General features: G+C 38.8%; 1 protein-coding gene across 2 annotated transcripts in view; it reads left to right on the forward strand.

Annotated features, from left to right (window-relative positions):
* The window catches only part of kif19 (kinesin family member 19), a 142,234-nt gene that overhangs the window by 112,349 nt on the left and 8,062 nt on the right, over positions 1 to 21,823 (forward strand). For both annotated transcript variants that reach the window (XM_052033173.1, XM_052033174.1), the window contains 13 exons: positions 2,729 to 2,875; positions 3,191 to 3,313; positions 5,687 to 5,843; positions 6,586 to 6,760; positions 7,635 to 7,833; positions 8,861 to 9,131; positions 9,461 to 9,582; positions 12,763 to 12,926; positions 15,328 to 15,433; positions 16,376 to 16,502; positions 17,714 to 18,135; positions 18,925 to 19,078; positions 20,382 to 20,486. In XM_052033173.1, the coding sequence (XP_051889133.1) occupies positions 2,729 to 2,875; positions 3,191 to 3,313; positions 5,687 to 5,843; positions 6,586 to 6,760; positions 7,635 to 7,833; positions 8,861 to 9,131; positions 9,461 to 9,582; positions 12,763 to 12,926; positions 15,328 to 15,433; positions 16,376 to 16,502; positions 17,714 to 18,135; positions 18,925 to 19,078; positions 20,382 to 20,486 (2,272 nt within the window). The remainder of the gene's footprint in view (positions 1 to 2,728; positions 2,876 to 3,190; positions 3,314 to 5,686; positions 5,844 to 6,585; positions 6,761 to 7,634; positions 7,834 to 8,860; positions 9,132 to 9,460; positions 9,583 to 12,762; positions 12,927 to 15,327; positions 15,434 to 16,375; positions 16,503 to 17,713; positions 18,136 to 18,924; positions 19,079 to 20,381; positions 20,487 to 21,823) is intronic.

Genomic DNA, 21,823 nt, shown 5'->3' on the forward strand with positions numbered 1-21,823 from the left:
CCAAGATAGTGTCCACATAGAGGCACGGAAAATAGGAGCGAGAAGGGTATTCTGCCCTTTAGACCTGCTTCACCATTCAATATGAACATGGCTCATCACCCACTTTGTACCTTGTTCCCTTAATTTCCCCATATCCCTTGATTTCTTTAAATTTAAGAAATATATGTACCTCCTTCTTGAATATATTTAATGACATGGCCACTGCCTTTTGTGACAGAAATTTCCACATGAGAGCACTGAAGGAAAAATGCACAAAATGGTTTGAAAAGGCAATGTCCAGTAGTAATCACTGACCATTTTCAATCCAATTATTAATCTGAACCTGGTACCTTCTGACTCAGAGCTAAGAGTGCTACCACAGCTGAAATATTTGAAAGGGATAGAAATACAGATTTGAGGAAAAAATGTGTACCTTTTCCACAAATAACCATTTCTACTCATGACTGAAATTATACTCTATGATAATTTTAAATCAAATTTGTTTTCCTGGTATCCATTCTGCAAAGACTTGTCAAAAAGTTACTGGGTAACCATGGTCATTGATGCTACAAATAATGGCTTGGACACTTCCAATTAGCTAATAAAGTCATGGAGTTGTACAGAACAGAAACAGGTCCTTCAGCCCACTACACCTATGTCAACCATTGTACTTAAGTATACTAGTTCCATTTAATGTTGGTAAAAGAAGATATTGTTTTCACATGCATGTTAGACTTGGTATCTGCTGATTAGCACACTGTTCATATTATTTGTTGGTTTGGACAGTTGATGTGTAAACCATTCACAGTGATGTAATATCTAGGAGCCTTTATTTAATAATTGCTATAATTTTTGAAATAGTTTTCTTGCACCAGACTACAGTGCTAGCATTTGTATTATTTTCCACTGGGATTTTATACAATGCCAATTTAATTTCTAAATGAGGATATAATGTCCCCTTTAGTTCACTGTAATCCCAAAGCCAGGAATTATAACTGTATCACTGTTTAAGCACAATGACTGCCTACTGTGGCAGGAGGATATCCCTTTCTGTATTAAAAGTTTGAATGTTTAGACTGTAGCATTGATTTAAGCAGTTTTGAAATATAATGCTGGAACTAGGTGTCAGAACTAAGCTTTGTAGCTGTGCTCTTAACTTGAGTCAATGTTATTGCATAACAGAAAGAAATTAAGTAGCAGGGCTGCTTTCTTTGGTTCAAATGCACCATCTAGTGGGTATAAAATGGAATATGGGTTTATTTTATAAGAAGAAAAAAATTGCTGGATACACTTCGTCAGTTCTCTGAAAAGGGAAACCAGGGATAATACTCCTGGTCATCAGAAGTGAGAAAAAAAAAACAGAATTAATGTATTAGATTGATGAACTTTGAATGGAAGTGAAAGTGTTTTTATCGTATTGTTTTCCCTTTCGCAACTGGTATTGTGCAGAGCAAGACTGACGTAGAGTCATGAAGTCATACAGCACAGAAACAGGCCCTTCAGCCCACCACATCCATCCCGACTTTTTTGCCCATCTACACTTACCATATAGAACATATGACCAGATAGAACATAGAACATAAACCAGTATAGCACAGGAACAGGCCCTTTGGACCACGATGTTTGTGCTGACCATGGTGCCAATTTAAATGGCACATCTGCCTGCACGTGATCCATATTCCTTACTTCCCTGCCTGTTCATGTGTCTGCCTAAATGCCTCTTAATATCAGCTTCCATCACTTCCCACGGCAGCATGTTCCAGCCACCTACCACTCTCTGTGTAAAAAAAAAACTTGCCACGTAAATCTCCTTTAAACTTTCCGCCCTTTCTCCTTAAAGCTGTGCCCTCTAGTGTTTTGACATTTTCCATCTTGGGGAAACGACTCTGACTATCCACCCTGTCTATGCCTCTCATAATTTTGTGTACTTCGATCATAATTTTATGTACTAGCCACTCAGCCTCTGATGCTCCAGAGAAGACAATCCAAGCTTGTCCACCCTCTCCTTCGTGTCCTTCTATGCCTTGCCTGTTTAAGTATCTGTCAAAATGCCTCTTAAATGTAGTAATTGCATCTGATTCCACCACCCTTTGCAGCACATAACTAAAGTCCTCCAATCCAGGCAACATACAAGTGAGTCTCCTCTGCACCATCTCCAGCACAATCATGTTGTACCAGTATACCTCCCTGAGTTCTGTTGCATGACTTTCCTTAAAAGATATTTTCTCAGCAGCATGTAGCCTTGCCAAATATAGTGCAACTCTTATGGTAAGGATAGATTAGTACAGCTACAGATTTTCTGCCAGAGAAAGATAATGACTACATTGGGTCAGTACCTGCATTTCCAGTAGTTCCCAGGGACATTCAGTATGGTGAGTTGGCCACAGGATCTTGATGGGCTTCCTCCATACCTCTGCCGGAAGGATAACTAATTGATAACTATAGTGAGCATTGACACAAACAGCTGGGAAATAGATGCCAGAACATCAGGACCTTTGGAGGTTGACTATTCGGAAGGGCATTGGAAGAAGGGAGAAGAACAGAAAACTCAGCTGGATGAAAAGAGAGTCCAGAGAAAGCAGAGGATAGCAAACTTTGCACCTTGTCAGCCCACTGCCTTCGTCTGCTGCAAATGCAGAAAAGACTGCTGTTCTGGTGTTGAGCCCCTGTGCCACCCTATTGTCAATAGCATTGTTCCACTTCAAAATAAACTCACTCTATATTTTTAAATTTCTCTGCAATTTCTCAGACACAGAACCGTGGAAAACGAATGAAGGAAGGAGCACACATCAACCGTTCATTGTTGGCACTTGGAAACTGCATCAACGCACTGAGTGAGAAGGGAGGGAATAAGTACGTTAATTACCGAGACAGCAAGCTGACACGGTTGCTGAAGGTATGCAAGTGCTCATGTGCAAATGGTGATGAGGTTTACCTAATGAAATACTTTTGCTTTTGTGCTTTGGGACTACTTTCAGATTTTCCTGGGTCGATCTGTCACTGCTCCAGGGTTACTGAATGAAAATTAATCTGTGACTAAGGATCGTGTCTTAAATTTGGACATTTCTTAATCAAATAACATAAGTTTTGGATCGAGAATTTTTTATTTTTAATGTGACATTATCAGCCTTTTGAGACTTCTTGCCATCAGGAAAGTGCCACAAACAGGCAAACAGCAGATTTCACATTGTTTCTTTCTATGTGATGGCAGGATTCATTGGGTGGGAACAGCAGGACGGTAATGATCGCTCACATCAGCCCAGCCAGCAGCTCCTTTGAGGAATCACGAAATACTCTCACTTATGCAGACCGTGCCAAAAACATTAAAACCAGAGTAAGAACAAAGCATCAATAAAGCAATTTAAATTATTGTTAAGTCATTACATGTTAAGTCTTTTTAAGTTGCATATTAAATAATAACATGTGGATGGAGGAATATTGTGTTTTAATGTAGATTTATTGCAGGCACTTAAAATCTATAAGCTGCTCACATTCAATGACATTACCCAAACTCGATTCTAATACAATGCTGTTGTGATGAATTCTACTGTCAATTAGTATGAATTCAATTACTAGTTGGCATTGTGATGACTGTGGAGATGATGTCATCATGACTGTGGTAACATTATGATGCTACCACAGTCATGAAATATATTTAACAAATATTTAATGATGAGCTTTTTTAGATAAGAGCTGAATCCACAACTGGACAAAGGATGAGCTGTAAGCATGCCAGTGTTAGGCATCAGAGTCACATCAATGGTGGTATTTCTGACTCTGAATCAGAGGGTGTAAGCTGATTCCACAGGCTTGGACCTTACACTGACTGGTGAACCAGCTGAGCTGACCAATCACCTGTCCTTGGACTACAATGGCCCTCGATGAAGTCTTCCCCTGGGAGACCAGCTCCCAGCTGATGAATGAGGCATTTACAGGCTCCCAGACTTGGTAGCTGTCAAAAACTGTCATTTAAGTTCAATGTTGTAAATGATTTTGAAGTTCATAAGCATTCAAAAACATTCAAGAAGTATTGAAAACAAGCTACTGAAGTGTTATGTCTCGAAAGCAAATTAAATCCATTTGAACTGACTGAATTAAGTCAGATAGAAAGGTCTATTTATCATTCTTCTGGTAGCTGTTTCTTTTCATTCATTTCAATCAGATTGTGATGCTTGCCACAGGCTAGACTGACACGGCTATCGCAGGCAGATTCCTATTCAAGAGTTAGGAAATCTAAGGAAGACAACACTATATCTTTGGACACCAGGAACAATCCAACAGCACAGCAGAGTTTTCCTGGGGCCCATGGTGAATGGAAAGTTTCATTTTAGCCAAGTAGTGAAGGGCTTAATAGCTGGCTGATCTGATTGGACTTGCCCAATTACATTTCAATGTAAGATTGAGGGAGGGCTACAATGTCATAGATGACACATTGTGGATGAGGCATGAAACCAACAGCCCATCTGTTCTCCCAACAGGTATAACCGATCTCAAGATCAAATTCAAAAAAGAGCATTGGAGTGCTCCCAAGTCCCAAAATATATGGCTCAACCAACATCACCTGATGAGATGATCAGGTCATGAATCACAATTTTTAATGGGACCTTATTAGGCATAGATTGGTTTCTGCTTCCTAATCCATCTAGCCTCCAAAGGTAGCTGACTGCTAGGGAATCACTCCTGGATTTTTGGTTGTGAAAGGAGCTCAATAAGTCGAATACCTTCCTCATTCTTTTTCTTTACTTTCTTAATATCCATCTTGTTATTAGATGTTCATTTTCCAAAAATAACATATCACATTCAGTTTCAATATTCCTATGTCATTTTGTCACTTGAGTAAATATTTAGATTGTTGAAGTGCAGCCTCATAGTAAAAGATATTAAGCACACAAGTCAAATATGCAAAATTAGAAGCTATTAATCAGTTCTGGTGACATGACTGCATAAAATAGCAGCCAATAGAATGTTCCTCTTTCTCTGTGCTGAAGTACTTGCCTGTTGACGATACGTAACAACACTTAGAGACACAAGAGACTGCAGGTGCTGAAATCTGGAGGAACTCAGGACTCCACCCAAACCTTCAAGTACCCCTTTGCCTCCACAGATGCTGCTTGACCCACTGAGTTCCACCAGCAGTTTGTCTTTTGCTTGTAATGAGACTCACAACCTTTATGCAAATTCACAGCACATCCATCAATAATTAACAGAGTTTACAGCATATTGATTAACATCTAACAAATTAAAAATGTAAAGGATTGATAGTTAATACATTTAAAATCAAACAATTTTCAGGATTCTAGCCGTGGCTATATAGAAAAGGAGTTAATTTATCTTGAACAATCAACGAGCTTTCAACATGGAATTGGCATATTAATACAATATCGCTTTTTCACAGATTTTGCTCAAATTTTATTTGTAATTTTTGCCAAATTCAGGCCAACAGATATTTCATACCCATAGCCATGCATCATGCTCATTTTGTTGTATTGTTTTCCTCATGTGGAACTACTTGGTGCAAAGAAATAAAAGTAAGAAGCACTTATTTACCACAAAGAACAACAATTTGAATTTGACCACAGTATGAGAAGGAAATAATTTATTGTAAATGAAGTACCTGGAACTATTGTCGGGTTTGTTCTTCCTATTTCTGAGCAAGAGTAATCCAGTCACAGCCTGTGCCAAATGTGATCCTTATTTCATTTACCAGGTAAAGCGCAATTTGATGAACGTGTCCTATCACATTGCTCAGTATACCAATATCATCTCTGATCTACGCAGTGAAATCCATCGTCTGAAGAAGAAGATAGATGCACAACGAATACAGCAAACAAAAAATGACAAAGCTGACATACGCAATGTTCAAGGTGAATGGTTGATCTGAATAGTACCATCTGAAATTATAAACAGATATTCTGCCACTCTCCTGTAATCTGTCAGCTCCTATACTGTGGCATATCCCATCGGATATCTAATCCATAAATTTTAAACACAAATATAATTTTTATATTTGTGAAACATCCCTGTAGCAACACTCTGCCTGTTTTGTGTTTAATAATTATTTGCCACCTGTCCTGTGTTCCTAAAGTAAGTGTTTGAGTTACAAATTTGAGGAAAAAGAGATGAAACCTGGTGATGTTCTTTTGTGTTAACTACCATGTGGATATGTGTCAAGAAAAGAAATTAAATCTAGTAATTTTTCAATGTAAGTTTTATTACTAATTATGGACAGCAACTCCAAATGCATATTGTGATATATTGAAACGTGGGCCCCTGTTTTAACTGGGTGCCTATTTTTAGCAGTTAAGGTTCTACAAAGAAAAGCAGGGTATTTAAATTCCATTTTGAATGCCACTGGAGACTTCCCTGCCACCCCACCCCAACTTTTTTAATGGTCTGCTCGCCATACATCAAGGAACAGGTAGGTTTGCAAAATAAGTTTTAGGAGGCAGAGAAATCTATGTTGACCCGATGATAAACTTGTAAGCAGCAGTTTATCTGTTAAAATGGAGACTGTAATGATCATGGTAACTGGTGGGTGCAATGCTTTTATAATAGTTATTCACAAGTTTCAGTGCAGAAAACTTTTTTTTATTTTTGCTCTTTCAGCTGAGGTTCAGTTTCATTCCTCTCGGTATGATAGAAGGGAGATGGAGAGGCTCCGTGAGCATTTGATCACTGCCTTTCGGGAACAGATGGAAATTCGACGCAATCTGTTGGAGCTGGACAGCAATAACATGCAAATTCAAGTTGATACATCCAGACACCTACTAACTATTGCAGAGTAAGTGCATTTCATATTTTCCACATTGCTCATTCCACAAGAGTGTATAGCCAAACAGAGACAAGTACCTAAATCAGAAGAAGATAAAAGTCTAAAAAGTTTTCCAATTTAGATTAGTTCAACCAGCTAAATAAATTGTAATACATTAAAGTCTTTGAAATAAACAACAATTATTGTAATATTCATTATTTTCGGAACCTTTGATGTCAATGGTAGTTCATTGTCATTGTGCTGCTGACATGTATATCAAATTAATAACTTACATTGATGGCTGTGGAAACAGGGAAAATTTTGTGCTGCAGGCAATTACATTCCAGCTCTGTGACAAATGAGATAATTACATATCGAATCTTTCAAATTATGTTATTCATGAATTTAGTTGCACCGTTAAACCGAGCTCATCAAATAATTTTCAACTTACATTGAAAATACATCCCTTTTCTGAGCATTCACTGTCCTATGCCGAAGCTCGTATGTGAACATTGGGTGAGTGGTGATTTGGATTGTTACAATACTGCCCTTGCTGACTAGTCTGGTAACCATCACTGTCTTGATACCTACCCGGGGAGTGACTTGCCAATCAAAGTAGCAGCACACCCATAGGATCAAACCCCACTCAGAGTTAGCACCCTTATGTGGGAAAATAATGGGTTGTCTCCTGTTTTTCTGAGTGAATAGTATATAGAGTTTAAAAGGAGGGTAGGCTGGGAGAAGGGAAGGATAAAATCAAATCATTACTGAAATGTAATCTCTATTTTGCTTCCCCTTCAATGATGACAATGGAATATAAAGTAGCATTGCATGAGCCGTGTTGTCCAAAGCTAATTATTTTATAGTAACCTAGGTATGATGTATCACCTGCTTATTCATGTAGCTGGGTACAGGAAAAGGCTCGAAGAGCCAGAAAATGGAGAGAAGAAAATCGAAAGGAGGTGTACAACAAGGAAGATAGTGAGAAGGATTCAGACACGGGAGATGACCAGTCTGATGTCATGGAACCAACAGAGGTGGCTGTAGCCCGAGAGAATATTGCTGCACTTGTGGCTGAGCAGAAGAAGTTAAAGTGGCAGAAGGTAATTGTGAAGCCCAATTGCTGCAATACAAGAGTTTGCAAAGGAATTTAAATCTGACCACTTTTGGAGAAGAATGTTAAACATTAAACTTTAAATTGGGCTGGACTGCATTTGATCCAGTCATCTCCTTGTGCTCATTCCTGCACTGTTCTCAAAGCTGACCAACTTCTTGTCACCTTGCAGGTCAAAGGAGATAGAACATAGAACAGTACAGCACAGGTCAGGCCCTTCAGCCCACAATGTCTGTGCCGACTATGATACTAATCCAGCTAAAACTCCAGGGTTCACTGTCACAGCCATATTGCAAAGTGGAGCATCCACCAGCGACAAAGTAGGCCTTGGTGTACCGGTTGGCCTTTGACAGCTCATGTCTGTTTTTAAGTGCCTTTGATTATTTAGAATGCTTTTTAAACTATTTAATGCCTTGTTAAAAATTATTTTAAAAATATTAAATTTACTTTAACCACATTTAAATTATGGAAATTAATTATAAATATTATGTTGTTTTTTCATTTAATCTAGTTTATCTGCCAGTCTTATTTACCTTCTAAGTCCAGGCTGGCAGCTGGCCAGTTGAATGGGCTCATGATATATGCATTAACGAGGAGAAAACAAAATTAACTTTTAAGGCCTGAGCTGATGAGTATTTCCAGCATCTTCTGCTTTTATTTCAGATTTTTGACATCTGTTATATTTTGCTTTTGCATTGAGTTAGGGTGTTTCACAGACTAATTTCTCTGAATAATTTCCTGTATTGTTGTCTTTAAAGTCCTCACTATCCATTATTTTAGTTACTGTACAAAAATGACGCCTTGCTTTTGGAAAGTGTTTCCACCTTAGATGCACCACTTTAAATTCACTGCAGCACGTTCACCCAGGATAAAGCAGATGTACTCAATTTCTAAAAACTGGTTCTTTTAATCGCATGGTGACACGCTCACTACCTTTTATGGTTGAAAACATGCTGATCTACAGTACGTATTGCACCTTACTGCCTCTAAAGAATTCCGCTCTCTTGTCTCTTTAGATTGAGTTGGAGAAGCAATTTACTGATATCCGTTCCCGAGCTCATAAGTTGGAGGAGCTCCTTCCCAAGCGGATCAGCAGTGAGCAACAGCGAGAGGTCTTGAGTCTGCTATGTAAGGTGCATGAACTGGAAATTGAGAACACAGAAATGCAGTCCATTGCATTACTCAAGGACAACGTCATACGCCAGACAGACTACGTCATCCAACGCTTTGAGCAACACAGGCAGCTGTGTGCGGAAATTATCCAACAGCAGCGGCAGATTATAGATGGTATAGTAGCAGTCAGTTCCTATAGTTCGCATACCTTGTTTTGAGAATTAATTACAGACGATTAGCTTCACAACTGCTTTTATTGGCTTGTTTGTGTGTGTTTTAGTATGTGTACCTGATCGTCTGTACCTAGGCAATGCATAAAGAAATACATGAGTTAGAAATTCCTTATATTGTTGCTCCTTTTTTTACAATTCATTGCTTGTGCTGACAATGATTTTGCTATTTATTCAACTGGAATCAACCTGTCAGAGCATCTTTTTTAGATTTCAGTCGCATCAGAAATATCACATTGTCTCTGAAGTTTTTGATATATTGTGTCTGGACAGATCACAACCTGCTGGTTCCTTCACAGCTGGATGAGCTGTATGAAATTTACCTGCGAGAGTTGGAGGAGGGTAACCTGGACCGGATAGTAGCCATGCACACTGTCACAACCAAGACCTTGAAGGTACAGCTTCATTCAGTAATTTCACTGTTTTTCATGCAGGGGCCACTATGGAAACCTAAATGAGAGCCACATTATCCACTGAATTAACACATTATTTGTGACTTCTTAATGGCTTGTTCCCTTGTACTTTCTCCATTTATTTCACACTCTATCTCATTTTACCTGATTCAATGCCGGCCCCTCTCCTAATATGTTGCTTTCTTCCTTTTGTTCTATTCTCTATACCTTTTTCCTTTCTCTCCATCCCTCTCTCTCTATCCTTCTTCCCTCTTTTCTATCTGTCCCTCTCTTTCTATCTCTCTCTCTAATCCCTCTCCTCTCTCTTCAGATTCTCCTCATTTTTTCCATCACTTCATCATGTCTTGTCATCTCACTTTCTCTGCTTCTCTTTGCTTTATTTATCATCCACACAGCCCTACTTCTATATCTTGTCGAGTCATGTTATCTCGCAAACCTTCTCTCTCTCTCTCCCTCTCAGTTAATCCTTTGCCCCCTCTCTCCCTCTCTGTTAATCCTCTCTCTCTCCCTCCCTCTTCTCCCTCCCTCTCCTCTCTCTCCCTCCCCTTCCCTCTCCTCGCTCTCCCTCCCCCTCCCTCCCTCCCCTCCCCCCATAAACAGTCACTACTTTGGATTGAAATAGTGTAGGATACACAGTAAAAGATAAACTAGAGATATTGTTAACATTGGTATTATAATTGATAATATTAGTAATAACCTTGAGAATTGAGAGGAATTTGGAAATGTGTAAAATGTGACCAAGGAATCGATGGAGGCAAAAAAAACATGGGAGTAAACCATCATGAAATGAAAAAAGATCATAAAAGTTTCTAAGGATATAAAATGTTGAGATTAGCCCCAGTAAATGAGGCAGATAAAAAGTGGACCAGTGGCTTTACAAAAGGGATTCAGTAAGTTGCCATCCAAGACATTCTCATTCACAATTTGGGCTCATACGTTTGGGTGTTGTATTAAGATGTATTGAGGACTGAATAATAGGCAGTTAACAGAAGGGGAGGATAAAATAGTAATTTTCAGGAAGACAGTCCCTCATGTCTGTTGGTTCCTCCTTTATAGCTATGCTGCACTATTAGGATGTCTTGAGAGGAGAGGTGATCTGCTCTCCTAAGCTGCCTTAGTCAATAGCATAGCAAAGACTTGATAGCATTCATCATATGGGGTTCTAAATAATGCAAATGTTAAGGTATCCTAGGAACTGAAGTGACTCAAGGTATTCAAGGAGGAGATAGACAGATATCTAAATAGTCAGGGTATCAAGGGATATGGGGATAAGGCTGGCAAATGGGATTAGAATAGTTTTTTTTTCTCTCTTTTTTTCCCACCCCATTTCTTTTTCCCTTTTCCTTGGAGCAGACTCGATGGGCCGAATGGCCTGCTTCTGCTCCCTTATCTTGTGATCTTGTGATCTTGTGACTCTAAACCCAGGTTCTTTCCACATGTGTCATGTGAGAGCTGGAGATGTTACTGCAGCAGAGAGAAGCCATTTGTGCCAGATATATAACTCTGTCATAGTTTCTGTACTTGTATACAGGGAAAAAAATAATTCACATGATTTGCACAATGAGACAGACGAGACAGTGAAACAAATTACAGAGTTCAGATATCCTAGATATTTACTTGGATTGAATGTCTCTCCTGTAGGATAAATTGAATAGCACTGAGAAATAGATGTGGGGGTTACAGTCACAATCTGCCTGTTCGGTACCCTTTCAATGGCAATAGCCTCACACATGCAACAGTAAAATCCCAATAATCTGACCTCCCATTGATCAGCAATCCTGATGGTCCAGCACCTGGTTTATTTACTAATCCAGAATACGAGAAGAGAGTCCAGAGTGCAAGTGGGTATGCAGTCAGAGAAAAGGGTCTGGAGTGTGTCTGGGAACAATGTCTGGACTGTGGCTGGGTTGTAACCGGAGCTGAGGTTTGGGTCTGGAACACCAGGGATCCAGAACATAGGTAGGTTTGGCCAGAGGCAGGCTGTAGAGTGCTAGTATATTTGCCACTCCATTTAAACTCAATGGGTTCTTGCAATATTTATTATACTACTACATAACATGTAAACAAAGTAAAATAAATATGAGTACGGGTATTAACAGGAGTAATATCCAATAGTCTGGAAGATTTCCTGGACTGGACCCACCAAAGTCCCAAAGGTGCCAGATTATTGGAGTTTTACTGTAATGCCCTTACCATTTAAGCAGTCAGTGTAAATCAGGTTGCAGTTAGATACACAGGTCTCCTACCAGATGGGACACAGGCTATCTTCTTTAGGGTTCAAATGATGGGAGCTTCGTAGCCAGGTATTTATCTTCACTGACCAATAACTAATCACATTAAAGTGTTCCCCTCAGGGTCAAAACAATGCAAATTATTTCTCATGTGAAATAAATTCTGCAATATCACACATGCCTGCACATAGCTCTAGTTTTCCTAAAGACAAACTGAACAACATTTAATTGATTTAATTCTACCTATCACCTCTCAGCTTATTACATCTTCTCCCCCTCCCCCACTACCTTCCCCCCCCCCCTCACCTGGACTCACCTATCACCTGCCTGCATGTGCTCCTCCCCCCTCCCCCCACCTTCTTATTCTAGCTTCTGCCCTCTTCCTTTCAAGTCCTGACGAAGGGTCTCAGCCTGAAACATCAACTGTTTATTTCCCTCCATGGATGCTGCCTGACCTGCTGAGTTTCCTCCAGCACTTTTGTGTATTGCTCCAGATTCCAGCATCTGCAGAATTTCTTATGTCATCATTTAATTGAAACAAAGCCATGTTTAAACCTGAAAAACTGATTCACATTGCAAATGTTAATTGAAAATACAACATAGCACTCATGAAGTCCAGCTCTCTAAAATTACGTGCAATATTAGAATTATACAGCTCAAGAAGTACATATTTTGTTTCTGGTATAATGTCGCATTACTACATAAAGTATTAAATAAACCAATTAACACAATGATTAAAAATGCCTTAAGCATCTTAATCACAAGGTTAGTGTGGCTGAGTCGACTGGATGCATTAATATATATCATAAAGCTATGAAGCACAAATCAGTTATTTATGTGATAAAAGACTATTTTCTTATTTGGTTAATTGATTGCTTATAAGTGAGGTAGAAACTTTATTATTACCTACATAGTTGGTTTGATCCTCCAGGATGGCTCAGTCATCAATGTGGCCCAGAAGCTGAAGGTGGGAGAGCTGGTCCAGGATGTGGACTCTGATCAGGAGAGCGTCAAGACAGTTGGGTCTGAGAAACCTTATCCTCGGCAAAAGAATTACAGGGATACACTACCACCTCTGGTTCCAGAGTCAGAGAGGTAACTTCAAGTATACAGGGACTCAGAGAGAGTGCTGAGTCAAACAAGTTGGAGCTCATTAACTCTTTGTGAGCAATTTCCTCATAATGCAACTTATTTAAAATGGTTGACATTTATACTGTTGTTAAGTTGGTATTCTTTGGATTTTTTCACCAGCCACCATGTGCTGTGCCACTTGGTCCATTACACTGGTTCACGTTTCTGAAGGCTGAAATTCTTTTTGATTAGTTTATTCCATGTATCAAGCTGAGCTGGGCATTAATGATAAAGGTACAGGAGAAACAGAGAAACAAAAACAGAACGTTCAAATAAAAATAATTTAAAGAGGCATTGTAAAAATACTTTAAGTTGTAAAAGCAAGATTCTTGCATAAATGGAGAGATAAAAATTGCATGATCTTCTTCGTGCTGAATTGATTGGGAGGAGAGGGCTCAGTATTTGGAGAACATGACCCAACTATACACATGTCATACGAGCTGTTTCAGCCTGGATTTTGCTGTTGTAATAACAGCAAAACTGTCACCTTACACCAAAACTCTGTGAAAGCCACCACAACTAGTAGAATACATAAGTGCATAGTCTGCACAGAAATCTTGAAGTTGTTGTAATAGATTGACTGTTTCTCCATAGAAAGTACTGTTTTTCATTCTTCAGTGCAAACAACAGAAATCAATGACCTGACAAAGTTATTTTAAGAATTTTCTTGGTCTGAAAATCTATGTTGGTTGAGGTATAGCTGAGTTTCTAAGTCATACTAAGCCATACTTCTATCTTTGTATTAAGCTTTCATGCTTGTGTTAACAACATGGGAACAGGAGTGGCCTATTGAGCTTCTTGAGACCATACAATGAGAACATAGATTATCCATGGCCTAATTACATACATCTGCCTTTTCCCTATATCCCTTTAAGCCCTTGGTTAACAAAAAATATTCAATCTCAGATTTAAAAATAACAGTTGACCTAACCTCTGCCATTTTCAGAAAAGAGTTTCAAATATCTAACACCCTCTACATATATTTCATAGCATCACCTCTGAAAGACATGGCTGTATTGTTTAAACAATGTGGTCTTAAACTTCCCACCCAGTTGAGATAGTTTTCTCCATCTATTGTGTCAAGTCCTCTAATAACTTGAAGACTTAAATCACCCCTTTTACTTCTGCATTCCAGGGAATACTATCTAAATTTATTTAATCTCTCTTTAAAGGAGTCCCGGCAGCATTGTGGTAAATTGAATGGGTCTCCCCTATATCATGGCTGCCTAAGATGTGGTTCCCAACAGTACTCACAATAATCTGGTGTGGTCTAACCAGGGCTTTTATATAACTGTGGCATTACTTCTACCATTCCTAATGCTCCAGTCATTATTATTGGCTCTGAAAATATGTTTAAAGTCTTAAAGTTTTACTTTGTACTTCCTGGTTTTCAGTCTGTGAATATTCTGGTTAGGGATATTGAATGTCAGCGATCTCTTTGGCTGCTGTGAGGCATCACATCAGTGTCAGAAAGTATGAGTCCACACCACAGAGTTTGCTAGATCTTTGTGGGCAGCTCTCTTCAAAATTGATTGTAGGCAGCATTCACTTCACCGGTGCTCTAAAATCCAGCCCAACAACTGTCCAATCACATTCAACACATGGAGAATCAAGTCTATAGTCAGCACACATTACTTAAAGTTTTTCCTTAATTTTTCAAAAATAGATCAAGGGTATCCGATGACTGAAACGAAAGCTATTGCCAGTTAAATGTAAAATAGGCGTTGTTAATAACATATTAAGACATAACATCTAGAATTCAACTTTGACTGAAGTAACAGTTATGAAAGTCAATAATTGCAGTTCAATCAGAACAACATTTTCTCGCTGAATCTTTATCCTTTCCCATGGGCAGGAACAGAACCTCATTGTCAACAGAAATAGGCTGAATGAGAGATTGATTTGCAAAGAAAGATTATTGTGTTTCTGTAAACACAGTACAATATATTGTGTGCCAAAACCCTGTCCCACCATCTCCTCCCCACAAGTACCCAACTGCAATTGTACCATGTAATTAGGACATTATTATTATATTTCCTTGCACAATTGCTGGTAACTACACTTCATTTCTCCACCATGCATTCCAAACTATGGATTATCAGTAATATAATAAAGAATATACTTTAAGAGTGGATATTATCTGCTGGTCAATGTGCCATTGTTTAGTACTGGTTCAGTACATTGAAGGGTTGACTTTCCATTTTGTATTTTCTCCTTTTAAATGAAGATAGGCACAGTTCCGTAGTAAACTTACAAAATTTTGTAGGTCCTCTGCTTTAAATGTTGACCTAATAAACACTATAAAAGCAGTTTATCTTCAGTGTAATCCTTTTCTTTTTCCACTTGTGCCCTTTTGAATCACCAGTGACAACAACCGGGTGTTTAAAACCAGCCCACTTGCTCAGCAGAGAAAGAATTCGACTGTGATGACCCCTCCTCCAATCCATGTGAACGGACTGCTTAACCAAGAGGTAAACACAAGTGAACAGCGGAATCTGAAGTACTACATACTTAAAACATATCAATCTCACTCCTCCCATCGGGGAGAAGATACCAAAGTCTGAAAGCACATACCACTGGGCTCAATGACAGCTTCTATCCCGCTGTTATAAGACTATTAAATGGTTTGCTAGTACGATAAGATGGACTCTTGACCTCACAATCTACCTCATTGTGACCTTGAAGCTTACTGTCTACCTGCACTGCACTTTCTCTTTATTCTGACACTTCTAACACTTTATTCTATCATTTTACCTTGTACTACCTCAATGCACTGTCGAAATGAATTGATCTGTATGGACAGTATGCTAGACAAGTTTTTCACTGTACCTCGGTACATGTGACAATAATAAATCATTTTACCAATTTACTAATTTTACATTTGCAGAAAGCTATTCAAAACCAGTAAATGTCAAGAGGACTTCATGTTGACGTTAACAGAAATTATATGACATTCCAGGAAGTAACCTGTTATGTCCAAAAATATAACAGCATCCCTTTTACTCACAAGTGTCAAAGTCAAAGAGATGGTGTTATATTTTGGACAGTCCCTTGTGCACTGATTTTAGTGGTGAGAGACATGTGAGAATGAAGTGGTTGTAATTACAGAAGCAGCCTTGATACCATCCAGTTCATTATCACATCTACTCGCTCATTAAAATTAGCAGGCAGAAAATATACCAATGCATTACACAGTTTTTTTGTAGTCCAATGCTTCACTGAGTGTGTTGTTTCATATTGTTCATCTTGGCAGCTCAACTTTGGATTAATTGCAATTCCCTGCCTATTTCCCTAAAGGAGTGCCAATCTGAGCAACCCCCTCTAAATTACTACTTTTGTTATTGGATCTCACAAAATGCAAGAAAGAAGTTTCTTAATTTTACTTAACTGTTCCCTTACACATCTTCCTTCAGACACATCAGCAGGAGAGTTTGGTGAGCTTCAGCGGAATGAGCAGTGCCAGCAGCCATTTAAACTCATCTCCCGACAGCAGCGAGAACTTTGCAGACAATCAGCACACCCAAACAGAATTCCTGAAAGGTAGGGGGGTTTAATGCTGAATTCTGTGGCCATTTATGTGTTTTAACTGTTCTTTCCTGGCTGTTGTTGGAGCATGTTAATGGCATTCTTTCTGAGACTCAAGAGCTCCTGATACCCAGTCCAGTCCAAAGATTATGCATTATGCAGACATTTCCTCCCTTCTACTACCAAAAATCAGCAGAGGGTCAGGGAAAGTTGTTAGGGAGAACAATTGTAAGAAACACAACTCTGAATATATTGCCAGACAATTTTGGTCAGGGATCTTGGATTACCTCCCCTTGAAAGCACCACCTCAGTTAATTGATGGCAAGTTGTGTGCCTGAAAAATCACCTGATTTCTGTGCCTTCCTGCCACAGCTTCACTGACCTAAAAGCAGTAATAGGACTTGTGGATGCAATACAAGTAAGATGGCCATAGGCAGAGAATGGAGCAGAGAATGACAACCTTCTCCTTCTCCAATATGCAACCTCAGTGATGGTTCTTCTAACGATGCAGTTATTTACTTAATATTCAGAATATTCTGTCCGTTTTCACTTTGGTTGCAATCCCTTCTGGTGCTGCATTGAGTATCCCCAATGTAAAAACAGTTTAACTTTGCAAGGTGGCAGAAGCAGTTCTTTCTGTTAAGCAAATTTAGGCCCAAGAACCCAACCTAGCCATGCAAATACTCTCATCCTGAACCATCTGAAAGAATATCCAGCTCAAAATATGGTCACTTTGTGGCATTATATATGACGTGTATTTTAAATGTGATGTAAATAGAAAGCAATGCCATGATGGCAGTGATGGAACTCAAAAAAAAGGTTTACATTCATAGTGCTGTTTTGATGCCTAAAGTACTTTATAGACAATGAGTTGGCTTTGAAGTTGTAATCTAGGAGACGTGGCAACCCATTTCTCCTCAGCATACTCTCTGAAGTGGTAATGTGGTAATGACCAGATTCTCCACCTGTTAATAATGTTGAGTGAGTAATAATTTTGACCAGTGCACCAGGGATAATTAGCCTACTGTTCTTTGATAAAGTCCAGTAATTTACATCCAAAAGGCAAGAGTTCCTGCTTTACTGCATGTGAGAGTCAGCATAAATGTTTATGCTCATGTTTCTGGGGTGGGATTTGAACCTATAATCTACTGATTCAGAGGCAAAAGATGTTGGAATATTATGCTGTATGTCCACACAACTAAGTAACAGAGTTCTATTTTAAACAGAACGCAAACAGATGTTGACAGGCACCAAGAACATTGCAGTAAAAGCAGCAAGGAGACGCTCGAAAGTGCTGGAAAAAGACAACAGGCTACATGTTCTGGAACCTATGAAGGAGAAAACAAGTATTTCACTTCACTCAATGAGTGAAACTGAAGAGTCATGTTATAGAGGCATTCCTAGGCCATCATTGACACTGTATCGACACCAGCAAGGGCAGATTATAAAGCATGCAGCAAGTGAGGACAATCTATCCAGCAGCACGAGTGAAACTGTCAACCACATACAGCACAATCAGGAAGATTCCCCCAAGAGTTGGTCCCAATCCTACAAAAAGGAAAACAAAAAGACAAGTAAAAGAGAGGAAATAGTAGAAGCCAAAAGGAAGAAAAGAAGGTCAAGGTCTTTTGAGGTCAATGGTCAAGGGGTTGGTATTTTGAGGAATTAATTAAAATGTACTCATAATTAATATCTTTAAGTGAATGTTTTTTAATGCAAATACTGTCGTCGAAATGAAATGGAATAGAAGTGATTTAAATTGATCACAACCAGGTATAGAACTATGCCCTTTAGCAGGGACTATTTATTCTAATTAATAGTATTAAATGGATGTTGTCAACATATCGCAAAACTTGTTCCGAACAAATTGTACCAAACGCTTTGCTTTGAATATTTCCTTATTGACCACGTGGGAATGTTTGAATTTTTTATGACTTGGGATTTTGCTGTTAATTGAGAAAACATTGTGCAATCAGCATTTCAAAGCCATCATGTAACACTTTGAACACAAACACACTGAGCTGTAATGTAGGACACATTTCCATGGCAGCAAAGCACGTTAACCTTTGTGCTCCATGAATAGATGTTAAAAGTACAGATTTTGCATAAACTGCTGCTTTTAAAACATTTCTCAGTGGGGGGTTATTTCATGCAAACTCAATGTGGAGAACAGCCTGGAGCCATTTGATTTTGTTTTAATAGAGTTCTAAGGTGCAAGTGAATTTTCTCCTTTTTGCTCATCTTCAACCAGAAACTTGATTTTTAACATAATATTAAGGCTGGTGCAAATTATTCTGCCTCATACAGATAAAGGCAAATTGATGTAATCTTTGGTTTCTCACAGTCTAAGTCTCATAGCTGGAGTCTATTATTACATATTATTATGTACGTTATATCCTGTATTGATTCAGTTCCATAACTTTTTCCTTTTTCCCAGTTACCCAATCTTAAGAATATTTCATCTCGATTCCAACCATTGGAGAGTATTTCAGATAATAGGTTTAACGTCAATGGCCAATCTCCATTACGGACACATGGAAAATCAACACACGTACCTGGGAAGGTGAAATTCCCAATCAGCCATTATGCAGGTATGTGGCATAATCATTATTAAGGATTACCAGACTCCCAAAACTGACACTCCATCCTGTCATGTACAGAGATTACCAACTAGTCAGAGGAAAAGGTTCAAGGGTGTGCTTAAAGGAATGCAACATTTCCATTGACTCTTTAGACTTTCTGGCCAAAGATCAAGGTGGAAAAGAAGCTTTTGGGGTGATATTTTGATTCAAATTGGCCAAATTCTTTGTCTTACTGCAATTATGTACATCTGGAATATTATGTAAAGGATTGATCTTCCTACCTAAGGGATGATATACCTGAAATTGAGGGAATGCCATGAAGGTTCACCAGATTGATTCCTGCAGTGGCAAGAGATTAAGCAGAAGGGGCTTATACCCTATCAGAGGCTCGGGCATTCAGTCAACAGAGATCAGTAGATTCTTGGATATTAAGGGAATCAAAGGATGTGAGTTAGTACAGGAAAGTGGCACCGAGTTATAGGATTAGCCACTAATGGGCAAGGAGGTGAGAGAGCTGGTTGTCCTACTCCTACTTCTATTCCTTATGTTCTTATGCTCTGTTGAACAATATATCTTGCAGAGGATAAAGAGAGGGAGGGAAAGATAGAGAAAAAGCATTCTCTGCAGTGTGCCTAATATCGCACAGGTATTGTACCCGTTATATAAAAGACTTGCAATTTATGTCATACCTTCCATGCCCTTTCATGCCCTGAAGCACTGTCACCCAATAAGCATTTGTGGTTATAATTTGGTCATCTCTCTTCTGTCTCCAATATTGCCCAGGATACCAGAGATAATACCCACATTGTATTATGGATTGTATTATTAACCCACATTAAATAAACCCATATTGTAGTCAATGGGAGTTCATTTGCACAAATTGGCTACCTTGTATCTTTATTCACATCAGTCAGAAGACTTGCCCTGATGTCTGTGAAATTTTTCTCTTCACTGTCTTGTATAATTTGTGTTTTGTGTTGTTTGAACCTATGTGCCTGTGGTGCTGCTGCAAGCAAGATTTTATTGTACATGTACCTCACCATACTTGTGCACATGACAAAAAACTCAACTTGACTCGAGGCGCTCCCATGTTGGTATAAAAGATTACATGACACTAATTCAAAGAAGAGCAAGAGAGTTCACCTGACCAATGTTTGTCCCTCTTTCTTGAGTTAAACCAAGTTATAAATTTTAGTGGCTTTCCAGTAGCTAACCCAGTATGGTGATGTATTTTTTTACTTTTAAAAAAAACTGCATATACTTTATGCATGTAAATGAAAAAGAACTTGTCTGTCTGTACTTTTTTGTGTAGGTGAGAGTGACCTTCAGATGTTGGAGGTGGTTAGTACACCACCCAGCACCATCTATCAGAGGAATTGTAATGGGAGGGGGCTGGCTGTACAGAAGAAGATTAGAGGTGAGAAAACAAAGCTTGATGGCATTATTGGAATTATGTGACATTCATAAGTACAGTGTAAAAAGTAGCAACATATTTGTGCATCTCTTGAATAAAGAAAAGTTCAAAAATAGAACAGTACAGCCCAGGAACAGGCCCTTCGGCGCACAATGTCTGTGGCGAGCATGATGGCAAATTAAACTAATCCCTTCTGCTTGCACATGATCCATATCCCTCCATTCCCTGCACAGTTCTGTGCCTATCTAAAAGCTTCTTGAATACTACTATCATATCTGCTTCCACTACTCCAGGCACCTGCCAGTCTGTGTGTAAAAAAAAATTTGCCCCGCATACCCCCTTTTAAACTTTCCCCCTCTCAATGCCCTCTAGTATTTGACATTTCTACCCTGGGAAAAAGATTTTTTGCTGTCTACCCTATCTATGCCTCAAGTTACCATTTGATCAACTTGCATTCATGTGTAAAACCCACAATTGAGCTTATATTCTGCATTCAATGTACATTGCAGTAAATCTTGCACACAGAAAGTAGATGTTTGGAAATCATTTAGTAGTGAGGTTGTACTTAAGAATTAAGTGTTTATCAATGATATAGATGCATTGTTGGCAGCCTCTGCTATGGGCAAGAAACGAACTGAACAATGAAAAATAACAGATCCTAATTAGGGAAGTGACAATTAAACATTGGAAGAGCATCAATAAGAACAGAATCATAGATGGTGGCTCTGAATGGAAACTTCAAAAGCTCCAATTTATGTAAATGATTTAAACCTGAGTTAAGGACAGTGCAAATTAGTCACTAAACTGGAGGCCAAGAGCAGTTAAATTTTAGCAACAGTCATAGAACCACCATCCAGGTTAGATAAAATGGTATGTGAGCTGAACAGTTATTGGCATTACTTGTCATATGCCCATCATGATTGGCACTTGAATAGCTGAGGGTGGCATTGAAAGAAATCAAGGAAGATAAACATGACTTTTAATATCAATATTTTAAATTAAGTAAATTTACTTGTTTTAGGAAACTTCAAGGTAATTTAATTGGTATTGGTTTATTATTGTCACTTGGACCGAGTTACAGTGAAAAGCTTGTCTTACAAACTGATCATACAGGTTAGCTCATTACACAGTGCAGTTACATTGAGTTAGTACAAAGTGTATGGATGTAGTACAGGTAAAAACAGTAACAGTACAGAGTAAAGTGTCACAGCTACAGAAGAAAGTGCAGTGCAATAAGGTGCAAGATCACAACAAGGTAGATCGTGAGGTCATAATCCATCTCATTGTATAAAGGAACCGTTCAATAGTCTTATCACAGTGGGGTAGAAGCTGTCCTTCAG

This window comes from Pristis pectinata, chromosome 18, assembly GCF_009764475.1.
Source record: "Pristis pectinata isolate sPriPec2 chromosome 18, sPriPec2.1.pri, whole genome shotgun sequence".
NCBI classification, from domain to species: Eukaryota; Metazoa; Chordata; class Chondrichthyes; order Rhinopristiformes; family Pristidae; genus Pristis; species Pristis pectinata.